Source organism: Monomorium pharaonis, chromosome 3 (genome assembly GCF_013373865.1).
Source record: "Monomorium pharaonis isolate MP-MQ-018 chromosome 3, ASM1337386v2, whole genome shotgun sequence".
NCBI classification, from domain to species: Eukaryota; Metazoa; Arthropoda; class Insecta; order Hymenoptera; family Formicidae; genus Monomorium; species Monomorium pharaonis.
In genome coordinates, this window is record NC_050469.1 from 25,217,730 (window position 1) to 25,230,345 (window position 12,616).

A 12,616-nucleotide genomic window follows, 5' to 3' on the forward strand; every position below is an offset into this window, starting at 1 on the left:
TAGTAACGGTAATGGTAATACGTGTTTCAATTTCGTCAGTTTGTTTGCAGTTGCTATGACGATATACGCATTTATCGAACTAACTTGTGAAGTGAAACAGAGCATAGAAAAATGAAATAAAAATTCTTTCTAAAAAAAAGTTCGTTTAGATGTTACCGCTGAAATAAAAGGTTTGTTCTGTTTTTAACTAAATATTTTAGACAGTTTGTTTTTTATCTTTTTCTGTATCGTGAAAAAAAATTAAAAATAAATCATATGAGAAGTTTAATTAAAAAGTACAGTTCTAATCATAGAGATATAAGGATAGAGTGAGAACCAGAAAAGCGATAGAGGAATAGAAAGAGAGAGCCGAATAAAGATCCCCTCCACCCTTGTTCAATCACGCATGTACAAGAGTTTGAAGTTTTGAAGTTAGACATAGATAGAGGGGGTCTTTAGAGTCTAGCTTTCTCTTTCTATCTCTCTATCGCAGCCACTTATATGATAGTATACAACTCACGCGCTCTATTCTTATATCTCTATAGTTCTAATAATGATACTTACTTGTATACGTGTATAATACGTATATGATATATATGAGTGCACATGATGCATCATTGTTTAACATTTAATAAACAAGAATCATGCGCAACATATGCGAGACAAAACGCACCTTCAATGTTGCGTAAATTAAACTCAAAGATATGATACTGTCTATGATTAAAACATCTGGATTTAGAGCTGCGATTTTATATAGATTATTGCGATACAGGTTCAGAATTTTGGTGGATGTATTTCAAAGTTGTTTGCATCAGTGGAAATCTGTACAGCTCAAAATAATGCGCCCGCGGCGATGCATGCAATGTAATATCCGTACCGGAATGATCGAATATTCAATATTCCCAAATTAGATAGGAAATCTAATATGATCGGTGAGATTATATGGTTGCTACATAAATAGCATGCACGGTTATTACGTACGACTGATTAAATCAAGATTGCAAATGTGAAAGCACAGGCATTTGCTCTTTATTATTGATATATGTCATCAAATTTTTTTTACGTATGTAACTTAAATTGAGACAAGCAAATCTCCTATCGCATTAAATTGAGGATACCTAAATAAACATTGCTTCGTGCCTTGGCATCGTATGTCAAATATGTTCATGTGAATCAATCGGGTATCGCAGTGTAAATTTATTTAATAAAAAATACTAATATAAAATATTAAGACCCAAAAACTCTCATTAAGTATTGATATATAACAATTCCTTTAATTATAGTGTATCTCTAAATCCGTTATACATACATATGCCAAATCTATAATTAAATCTGTAACACGATTTTATATATCTGTAAATCTACAATTATGTCTAATTGTTTTTTATAGTTAAATGAAAGTTTCGACAATAAAATGAAAATACGTGTGCACTTTATTTTGCGCAGGAATGTAATACATTACATTCGATATAATACTCCAAAATGTAATCTATTATAAATTTATAACTATGATATCTTTATGATAATTACATTGAGATATAAACTAAAAATCATTCGTTATTGAGAGATAAACGTATATGTAATTAAATGCAATGGACATCCGGCAAGAATTAAATTTTGGAAATTATATATACATATCGCATATAAACGAGAGAGAAGAGAGAGAAGAGAGAGAGAGAGGAGAGAGAGAGAAGAGAGAGAGAGAGAGAGAGAGAGAGAGAGAGAGAGAGAGAGAGAGAGAGGATAGGAGAGAGAGAGAGAGTATAGAGAGAGAGAGAGTGAGAGAAGGAGAGAGAGAGACGAGTAGAGCGCCGCTATGAGCTCGCGCGAGCTAGACGATAGAGCTGCTCAGGAGCGCTGATGCTTCACAAGGTTTAAAGTACATCTTCCCATTCCACCCTTTTACGTCTGCATGTATTGACCCTTTTCTATCAAAGGTGAATAGACATGAATATATAATTAAATTTTTCTTCTATTTTGTTTGTTCTACTATCGAAGTAATACTGTCCCACAAAATGATTCACCTTTATAGCGTTTTGCGATTTATATTGATGAACAATTCATACATAATTTTGAAAGCATCGCTGTTTTTATTTTATATTTTATTTTATTCCATTAACACATTGGTATATTTATATAAATAATAATACTTCTCAGAAGAATATAAAATTACAAGAAATATACAGTAAGCCATGTGGATTATTATGAACATGTTAGAACGTAAATAATAACGGTATAAAGAAACTGTAAAAAGAGTGATCACTTAATCGAATAGTTATTTATATTAGATAAAAAAGTAATATAAAATAAAATATATATACATATATATATACGTATCTACTTATTATATGTATATTCATTTTATTTTTTAATATTACATTTATATCTATATGAATAATAATAATGATAAATAAAACATTTAAACTGTGTACGGACATGTTTGATAAATATAGTTGTGCTATGAAAAATTGAGTGTTTTAAAATTATTTAATATTCTTTGAATTAATTCTTTTAAATCCAACTTAAATCACAATAAGTTAAATTATTCATCAAAAATAATCACGTAAGTTGCGATAATAATGACAGCACGTTAACGAATACATTGCTGTTATCAAATTTTGTCTGTGTATAACTGGGAATTATCGTGGAGAATTATCTCTTTGTATCTCTTTTTTTGCGGAAAAACTTCGAGGAAGTGCTTTTCGTGAATAGCTATCCTCGGAATTTCTTAGCTCACAGAAAGACAAAAACGAAATAGTTGAAAATACTAAGGCGTCGAACTGGTGCCAGTATTCGCTGGCGTGATCCCCGTCGATGGCGGAACGGAAGCTGTCATTGTTGGTGGCGCGTAAGGACTTCCACAGAGTTGGTCGGCTATACGTCCACCCTCACGAAGGCCGCTGAGGAATGCGCCGTGTACGGTGGCTGGATAATTCCGTATAGTATGCTCCCCTGAAAACCCATCGTGTAAATGGATCAATGTGCACTCTTGTGAAAAAAAGTTTATTATTACATTTATCTTAGAGACGAATTTATTATATATCCTATCGCGTCATTAAAATTTTTCGCTTGTTTATTGACAAAGGTCTATAGATAAAAAGAATCGATTTTAATTCCTAGAATAGTAAATAAAAACGGATCTTTTTTGTAGTTTTTGAGTAGTTGACTCTGATTCTGATATTTAAAAAAATTTAATTTGTCGAGGAAGTATTAAAAATATCAAATAAAATTATTATGAGAATGATATGTTCATAAATATGTAAAGTTATAATAAGATAAATAATATTAAGTAAACATTGATATATAAATACCAAATTAATAAGTGAAAAAGGCCTAATTCAGTCAAAGCAGTTCTTGGTGCTTAAAAATACATTTTGTACAAATCTTAAAATTTCCAGGAGTAAAATATACTATTATAAAAAATATATAATATATTGGATAAAAGTTCTTAAAAAACTTCATGAGCAACAATGCTCTCAAGTGCCACAGTTAAGACTCAAAATAATTTCCATCAAAATGCGCTTTTCTAAATGTGCTTTTGTTTTTAAATATTAATATTTTTTATATCTTTATTAGCGCAGAATATAAATTATTAAAGATAAAATTTATTATGTTTTATTAATAGGAAAATACGAATTAATACATTAATGACACTCAATAATAATTTACGATAAGTGTTTAATAACTTCGTATGCTCAATACTTTTTTAACAAGTGAAAAATTGTTTGAAGGTCAGAATTAAATTCAGCAACTCAAAAATTACAAAAAAAAACATATCATCTTTTTGCTATTCCGGGAGGCAAAATCGGACCATTTTATCCATCGTCCTTTCTTTTAATATAAATTTATTGAATTCCATCAAATTCCCACAAACGCTAATTTATCCTGTTTACGTGACCAACATTCGCGAACAGTAGGATCTTTAAACAGCGTTAATACACGAAATTACTGCGCATACAAGTCGGGAACGGAGTATCGTAGAGAGGCAAATTGCATCGCGCATCAATTGCAACGTTCCGCAAACGCGGGCGATGCTTACGTATATTAATGGAAACGTAAACATGCAGCGCGCGACGACAAACACAAATATCATTCTCCGCCAGAAGACTTAATAAAAATATAGCCATTTCAGGTCCTCGCGTTTCGGTAATATGCAACGTGAAAAGTGTTGATTTAATATTCACCTGCGAAGAACACTCTCGGCTGCGACGCGGGCTGATTGTATATCTGTGGGGGTGACACGGGTGCCGCTAGGAGGTCGTAATCGCTGCCGGAACTGCCGACCGCGACGAAACTATAGGATCCCCGTGCCCAAGGATCCGCCCGCCATCTCGTAACAACACTTTCACGCGGTTGTGGTACCACTTGGTTCCCAAAAATACCCTGCGACAGCAAAAACTTGTTTTAATCTATTCAATTTTTTTGCTTCCATAAAATATACAAAGAGAATTACGAAACGTGTAAAATAATAATTGTCACTACGGGATATGTACGTCGCTGCGCTTAACTATTTGAAGCATACATTTTTCCTTACATATGAATTTCTTAAAATTTGGTATACAGGGATTTTTTAGTCGCTTACAAATATGGAGAAATTAATTTGCAAATCCGTACAATACGTACATTATCGCAAGAACATGGGAAAAAGAAATAATAAAGAATCAATAAAATATACAACTTTTTACAACGTTAGTCCGTCATCTTGTATGTTAAAAATTTGTATTGAATCAATCGAATGTTGAAGTTTCAATCTCAGGATTTGGATTCGACGATTCAGAATATTACTAGGTATAAAGAAATCGAAACGAGACAAATAATTTCTTTTTAATTTTTTGAAAGGTGTCATATATGCGATAACGTGCTTCAAACGATTAAACTGAATAAGACTGCTATACCATACGTCTCTTATCTTTCCCGCGCGCGCTTCGACTAGAAATTTCATCCACTTACTTTCAGAACGGCGATGCAACGACCGACGATAACGTCGTCACTGACATTTTCCATTACGCAAGCCGCTTCACCGGCGACGAGGGCCAACAGGACCGGCGCCTTGTATAAGTTCCAGAACAAGAAGAGCTCGCCACGCGACGCGGTGGTACTTCCCACGTGACCGAACAAATTGGCCGTTGGATCCCAGAAAATTCGCTCGAAGCATAGTACTACCTGAGATTTAAAAAAAATTGCGGGAGTTATATCAAAATAAAAAAAAACAGTAATTTTTTCCCGAAATTCTAACATTGTGCGATATTTTTGTATTAAAACAAATTATGAGTAGAAACAGGCTGAAAAAAATTTGCGAACAAATAGCATAAAAAATACGAGAAGTAAAGATAAACTGATGCATCCTAGAATTTAACGTTAGTATTAAAATATAATAACTGTCCTATATGTAATAAATAATGTTATTTCTTCATTTCATCTGTTAGTAAAAAAAATGTTATTCGATTTAAATTTAAAGATAAGAGTTAAAGTTAATAACTAAGATGATAATTATTATAATATAATCTAACGTGTTCGTTTATCTTTGATACTTCTATTAAATAATAAAATTGTTGAGAAAGAGAGAAATTAACTTTAATAAATTTTAATTTTTTAATAATTTAATTACTTGTCATAATTGCACGTATTTAACAAAATCTTATTGAAATTAAATTTTATATAGCAAGTTACCGCATAATTAAATCAATTTTTCAAGATCGATGCAATTCCGATAAATTCTTTTACGTTAATACAATCCCACGCGTTTCGTAAAATTTCGCTTATTCGTTTCTTATCAATTGCGTAGCTGATAGCTTAATTTGTCACTGACGTACGTTAAACATATTCACTGAACCCTTCAATGTGGTCCTCATTCGTTAAAAGAACACACATTAATTGCTATTGAAATCTGCCACTGCGCGATCAGCGATAAGTCTTAATGCGTGATTATGCAGTCCTAATACCCTTACACTAACGCTCGACAGGACTGTCTGCCGTCCTTCTTGCGAGCGGCATAAATTAGACCGCTTTTGGGACGACAGCGACTCGTCGAAGGCTCACACACAGACACACCACGCACACATAGAGGCTCACCTTATTTAAATTGCCGAAGCCCAATCGTTGAATGGCTTGAGACTTCCAGTCCGGAAGCGGCGGATTGAAAGTGACTCCGGAAGGCGGCGAGGAAGACTTGAGCACGCCGAGGGGTAGCGTAACCAGAACGGCGTCCGCTTTATAAACGGTGTGATTTGTGTGCGGACTGCGGGAGGGTGTGGCCCACACTTCTACGCCATTTGGCCCGTATCGCACCGCCCTGGTGGCTGTATTCAATCGAATATCAAGTCCTTCCGAGAGAGCAACAGGTACGCAAGAATAACCGTTGCGAACTGCAAGATAAAAGAGGCAAAAAGTGAATCAGTATTCGGATTCTATTGTAATATCGTACACCGTAGTAAGAGATAGAGATTTTTACGATGTGTGTGTATATATATATATATATATATAAAAAATGCATGTACATTAGTATATGTATACGTATATATGTGATAGCGAGAGGATCAACGAGGGACGCAATAAGGGGAATTCTTCCCGAGAAGAATCATTCGAGAAAGCGAGAAGATATCATTCGGAAGGGCAGTCACGTAAGGGCGCAAAATGGGACGGCGTTTAACGAACTAGGCTGCGTTAAGAGTTTCGTTATATCTCCCCATTCCTTTGATTTCGGCAGTATGCTGAATTGGCGTATCTCCGCGGCACGTATGCCCCGGCTTTCACGTCGTGATAAGTAGATCGAGTCAAGAGGCTCTCGTTCGTTACACGTTCGTCGCGTATCAAAAGACCTCCCTCGTGAACTCCCTCATAAATATCCGCTCCGCGCGGCGCAATATTATACTGGATGCAATACGGGCCCCATTATGACTTAATTGGATATTTCGCGTAACGTGCGCTTAAATCAGGGCACCTGACGCGGACCTAAATTCTCGTAAGCACATTCAAACCCCATAACATCGAGGCGTGTACTAATAATGATACACAGGCGTCTCCACTTAGGGGGTTAATTATGTTGATGGCTACCACGGCGCTAACAAGCACTCTCTCCTATCGGCGCTGCATCCCATTTCAGAAATTTAAATTTACGCGTGCGCTATGTCAGGCTGAAAGCACGGGCTAATTTAAATTAGCACGTTTCGGAGAAGAGGGCAGGGGGTGTGAAGAGGGAGGGGGAGGAGGAGACGGCATGCCTATGCATTATCGTGATATTTCGAACGGCGGAATGCCCCTTGGAGGGACCGGCGGGTACATATTGATTACGCGTAACGTGTCGAACGTCCGCGAGATACGATCGACGAAATGTTGCCGCAACCTTGGCCGGCAGCTAATGATCAGTGCGTTCTATCGGGGTTCGTTCGTGGCGCTGCCATTACCTCTGGCGGCCGGAGGCTGTCGATGTTAACCGGCTGGAATCGATAAATCATGACACGTACGGCACGACGTCGTCATCAAAAATTTATGCCGCGCTGCCATAGTAAACGTAGCCGGAAATGTTCCCGAATGCCGTACGTGTGCGCGACAGCTAATGACAAACCGGACGATGAATTAGTCGTTACATCGATCCCTCTCGTTTGTCTCGTTGAACGAATTAACGCACATATAATGTTGACGACGGCTGCAACGAAATATTTCGCAGATTCGATGCAGAGTCGCGAGTGCCATAAGTCTCCTAAAGAGTCTCCCTCTTCCTTCTTGAAAACTAAACGTTGCATCTTATTATCCACATATATCTATAGCTATCCTCTGTACAAAATCTGTTGAGAGCAAATCCTTCAAAAGTAAAAATACAATTTACAAATTTTTTTGTAAATTGCATAGTTTAAACGGTGAACGTGTTATTAATAATATTAGGTTATTTTACATGTTTGTAATAGCATCCTCAAACTGTTTTATTTTTTCTTTCTTATATTTTTTTTATAATGCAGTTAACGTAAAACCTCTATCGATAAGACAGACTGTAAGATGATGAAAATCATACAAGACATTAGAATAAAAATTAAATTTCGAAAACATAAATATCAACTAGGAAGTGTCTTCAATTGCTACGGTGTTCCCTTCAACAGAACGTCGGTACCATAGTGCCAATGTAAAACTGAGAAACAAATATTTATCATGCTATTACTTTTTATGCAAAGGGGCATGGTTGAGTCAACTCAATTAGATATTCGATTATCGCGGGGTGCCTTTCGACATGCCCGACTGTACCTGACGTTGATTACAGAAACCGTTCATAATAAGTGGGAGAATATTCAACAGCCGTTACACCGGGGAATGATTCGAATTCACGAAAATTATGGTAAGTTGGGATCCCTCCGTTTCTAATTTACGAGAATGGGAAATTAATTCCTCGCTACGAGGACGGACCAGCGATCCGAAATCATTAATGAAGAGGATAAATGATCCATTAATCTCACTTTTTCTGATCGTACGTCGAGCATGCGAAGGAACTCGACGATGGTCGCGCGAGCCTCCGGGGCAGAGAGAAAGAGATGGAGAACAAGTGGACGTGGGTGAAGGAGGGACTCTTTGAATGCCGGAAGTTTTTCTCTCCGACGGAGGAGACGCCGATGAGTATCCTCGGCCGAGCGAGCCGCGCTCTCGTACGGAAAACGCGTTACTGCGAGCCCAGACTTTCGTCGGGACAAGGGAAAGGCAAATATTTAGAGGGCAGTCTAGCATAGGTAGCCGAGATCCGTTCCGCCGTAGGGTGGAACAAACACCGGCGACCCAGGGAAGGCTTCTCCCGTCGACTAAACGGGCGAGAGAGAAAAGGGGAATATACAACCCGGACGGATCCCGGCGAACAAGGTCCAGGACTCTCCGTCCGGCGCCCTTCTCCGGGGCACCTTTTCTCGTTCTATCTCGACCATCGCCGGCCCCATATACGCCACCCTCTCTCGCCCGCGTGTCTTGTCTTCCGTTTGATCTTTGCTCGCAGTATTTTTTGACGGCGAGTCGAACAATTTGTATGCCGCGGTGGTTTTCAATTTACATTTAAATTGGTTGCTTATGGCGTTCTGTCGTCTCAACGGGAGTCGAACCGAGAAGGCGGCGGAGAGGAGGAGAAATCGCCACCGCCGCCGCCCGTTGTACGGGCGTCGGGGAACAGTCAAATACTGAAACGGCCTCGCGAACGTGTGGCGGAACTCTTGCCCGGGTTCAATGTACCGGCGCCGGTGCTTTTTTGCCGGATACGAGCGCCCGCGAGAGAGGAGCGCGAGCGGGGCGGCCGAGCAAGCGAGAAGAAAAACGAGACGAAAGGGCCGAGGGAGAGGGAAAGGAGATAGCCCGCCGCGATGCTTTTCTTGTTCACCCATCCGTTATATCAACATTCCGAATCGCGACTCCCAAAGGTGTACGGCAGAACGAGCGCGCGCGCGCGCGAGGCCGAGAGGACGAGAAGAGCCGTCCGTTCACTTCCGCGCCGTGAAATTTCGGAAGTTCGACGATCAAACGACCTTTACCCTCCGCCTTTCAGTCTTGACGATCTGATGATTATGTCGAGACGATGGCCCTCGAGAGAACGCCCTATGAGAGAGTAAATTGGAGAGGACGCAATATTCTCGTATGTCAAATTGTCGGGCGCGACACGGGGGGGTTCCCCCCCCCCCCCGGAGTCCCTTTTTCTGATCTCGCGCACGTAGAATTTCGTTCTGAAGTCTGACTTTGCTTCGAGTACCCTCCCCGAGATCGCTCGACACGGCTCGACAGATTAGATTTACGTCAGGGCTCTCGAAAAAACTCCCCCCCCCCCCTCCCCGCGAGACGGAGAAGTTTACCATTTGAATGTAAACATAATGAAGCGCACACAGACGCGATATAAATACGCCGGAAAGTACGCAGAGTGAAATTCGATACAAGAGTCGTGAGAGCTTTTTTTCCCTCCCTCTTCTTATTCCCTTTCAATCTCGCACGTCTCGCGAAAGAGGTTCGCGCGCGGAGAGCGCTTTTCTTGCTCACCCATCCGTTATATCAACATTCTAAATCGCAAGTCCCGGAGGTATACAACGCGCGCGCAGCTAAAGGCAACTGTTGATACCTTATAGATTGGAAACTTCGGTGGTGCGAGGTAACGCCGGAGATTTTCACCCCCTTAGCTTCGTGCATCTCGCCCGAGCAGGCCCATACATCACTTTATTATCGCGCTGTAATTGTATTTTTCTTTTCTTTCTTTTCTTTTTTTTTTCTTTTTCAAACGTACCCCCGTTGCATCTCGCCTCCGCATCGCGATTCGACGTGCAATAATTCTTGCTATCGTTTCATCGATACGCGTTTCTACCGGTAATAATAATCTATGGCTAAACGTGCCCGCGCTCATTGTTTTATTGAAATTTGCTGTGGGACGAAGTTAGGCTGCGCCAACGCGAGGGAAACTCGGCACGGCGATAAAGAATAATTCGCGCAAAAGTTCCGTCTCTAACTTCGTAAATTCCATTTGGAAGTTCAAACGGGGGACTACCCATTGTTTATTGATTATTTTCTTAAATGCGTTTGCATGATTTAAAAATTTCCTTTGCCTTGGTGTAAAGTTATCCCTGCTGAAGCCAAATCCGATTTCGCACACCTTATGTGGCAGGGTATACTACAGAGAAACTTTTATTAACTGCAATTTAAAAACTTCTTAGACAATCTGTCCAACAGGAGAGAGATACTTAACTTGATTCGAGCCATGAAAAATTTATCGCTGCATGCAATATACGCGTGTACAAAATGTATTACCTACACAGAAAAAATGGTTTTGCTAAATATGTAAAAATTTAACTGGATGCACATCTAAAAATAATTTAAACCATCAAAATTATTTTCATACTTTAATAAAGTCGTTTTCATGTACAAATAATGAAGCATTAATGTAATAGCTTTACTTTACGTTCGATAGTTAAACAAATTAAGTAAAAAGTAACACAAATATCATTCTGTATATTTATATAAAATTTTTTACGGAAGTAAAACGCAGCGTATTTCTCTGCCGACCGTTATGTCAACATTAATTAAACGTCGTGACAATGTGGCTTGAGAACAGACAGAAAGCGGAGTGTGAGATTATCTCAGAAAATAATGTCAGTCGCGTCGTATGTTATTTGAGCGTGTACAATATGATATTGTGCATTGTCTATATTGTCAAAATCTGATATCTTGCATAATGTATGTATATCGTGAGAATGGATAAAATCGAAAGATAAAATCGTTAAATAATGTAATATTTTAAGTATTTATCTTCCAATTACGAACGCGTGGATCTAGAGGCTTTTATTCTCAAGTATACTGTTTTTCAAAGTTTATAGAACAACATATATTTTCATATAAAAGTATAAAAAAATAGAACTCAAAAATTTGATTGGCGACATTATATATCTATCCTATACATATATATATATATTCTACATATGTTGTATATGCAACTACTTTGAATCTCTGTTTACTCGTGAATTTAGCGACGATATTCTGTATAATATGTACAGATAAAGATAAAGCGAATTGTGAAATCACTTACAATATTTATGATACTCCCCAGAGAAGTAAACGCCTGTGGAGGATGCAACATTCCTAGATCGTACTATTAAATAAGAAGATCGATATCAGGGACAATTTATTATGATTGTCACACATTCTGTGCAAATGAGCATGTACACTCTTGTACAAGTATGTATTCTATGTTCTTACGAAACGATATAGAATGATTACGCATGCTATTGTAACATCTATGTAGACATTAGTTTTGCAATTGAGCCAAATTATACACGAGATTGCGGTATCAACTCCTGAAATTTCTAATATAATTACCATCATTAATTTCGTAATTAATTTTTTCACAGATATAATTAATATATCCGAACATTTCACGTAAGCATTAAGAAATAAATTTAAGCGGTACTTAGGAAAAAAAATTGTTTGATCTTTCAAAGTGTCTTTCTTGCAACCGGAACTTAAAAAATTTTTGGCCCTTAATTTAATATATTTTTCGCAATCAATCTCGCTCCTGCTTAAACACAATTTAAATAAATTCAAGTAATTTGCGTAAAAAGAAAAGAAAAACAAAACTTTCTCTCTTTAGGCGATAATTATCGCAAGACTGATTTGCGTTTGACCACGCTCCGCGCAAGTAGCCGAATTACTCCAAACCGGTTTAACGCGCTGAGACGCGCGGAGCATTTTACACCATACTGGCATAATTGGCAGCGAGCGCGAACGGTTTTAAGGCTACTTTGTACTTAATCGAGTTTTCGCGGAAGCTTACCGGGCGAAGAAGCTACGACCCCGACGAAATACGGAAGCCGCTTTCCAGGCTACGGTATACCGATAAAACGGGCGTGGCCGCATTTGATAAATACGCACACGCGGCGGATGTGTAAATCGCTACAAGATATCGCGAAAATTGAACAGCCCATTAATTTAAGGGATATTAATAAGTCGGAGTATTACGTGGCGCGCAACGCAGGACGGCCTAACAAACTCCAACGTTCATATTACCGGATGTATATGCATGTTACGTGCCGAAATATTTTATAATTGTTACACCTCGCAACTTACCGAATTATCGGTAATCCGGGAAGGAAGAAAAAAAGAAGAGGGTATATACGCATCGTTCCGCCGGCGCATCGTGATG

At 38.5% G+C, this 12,616-nt stretch overlaps 1 protein-coding gene across 2 annotated transcripts in view; it reads right to left on the minus strand.

Annotated features, from left to right (window-relative positions):
- Positions 1-2,062: 2,062 nt before the first annotated feature.
- The window catches only part of LOC105832792 (lysine-specific histone demethylase 1A), a 126,113-nt gene continuing 115,559 nt past the window's right edge, over positions 2,063-12,616 (minus strand). Inside the window, exons 11-15 of one of the 2 annotated variants that reach the window (XM_036284450.1) lie at positions 11,504-11,566; positions 6,052-6,344; positions 4,930-5,142; positions 4,164-4,362; positions 2,063-2,931 (exon numbers count right to left, since the gene is read on the minus strand). In XM_036284450.1, coding sequence (XP_036140343.1) covers positions 2,747-2,931; positions 4,164-4,362; positions 4,930-5,142; positions 6,052-6,344; positions 11,504-11,566 — 953 coding nt within the window. In that variant the 3' untranslated portion in view covers positions 2,063-2,746. The remainder of the gene's footprint in view (positions 2,932-4,163; positions 4,363-4,929; positions 5,143-6,051; positions 6,345-11,503; positions 11,567-12,616) is intronic. The other variant, XM_028191093.2, reaches the window with a different exon arrangement.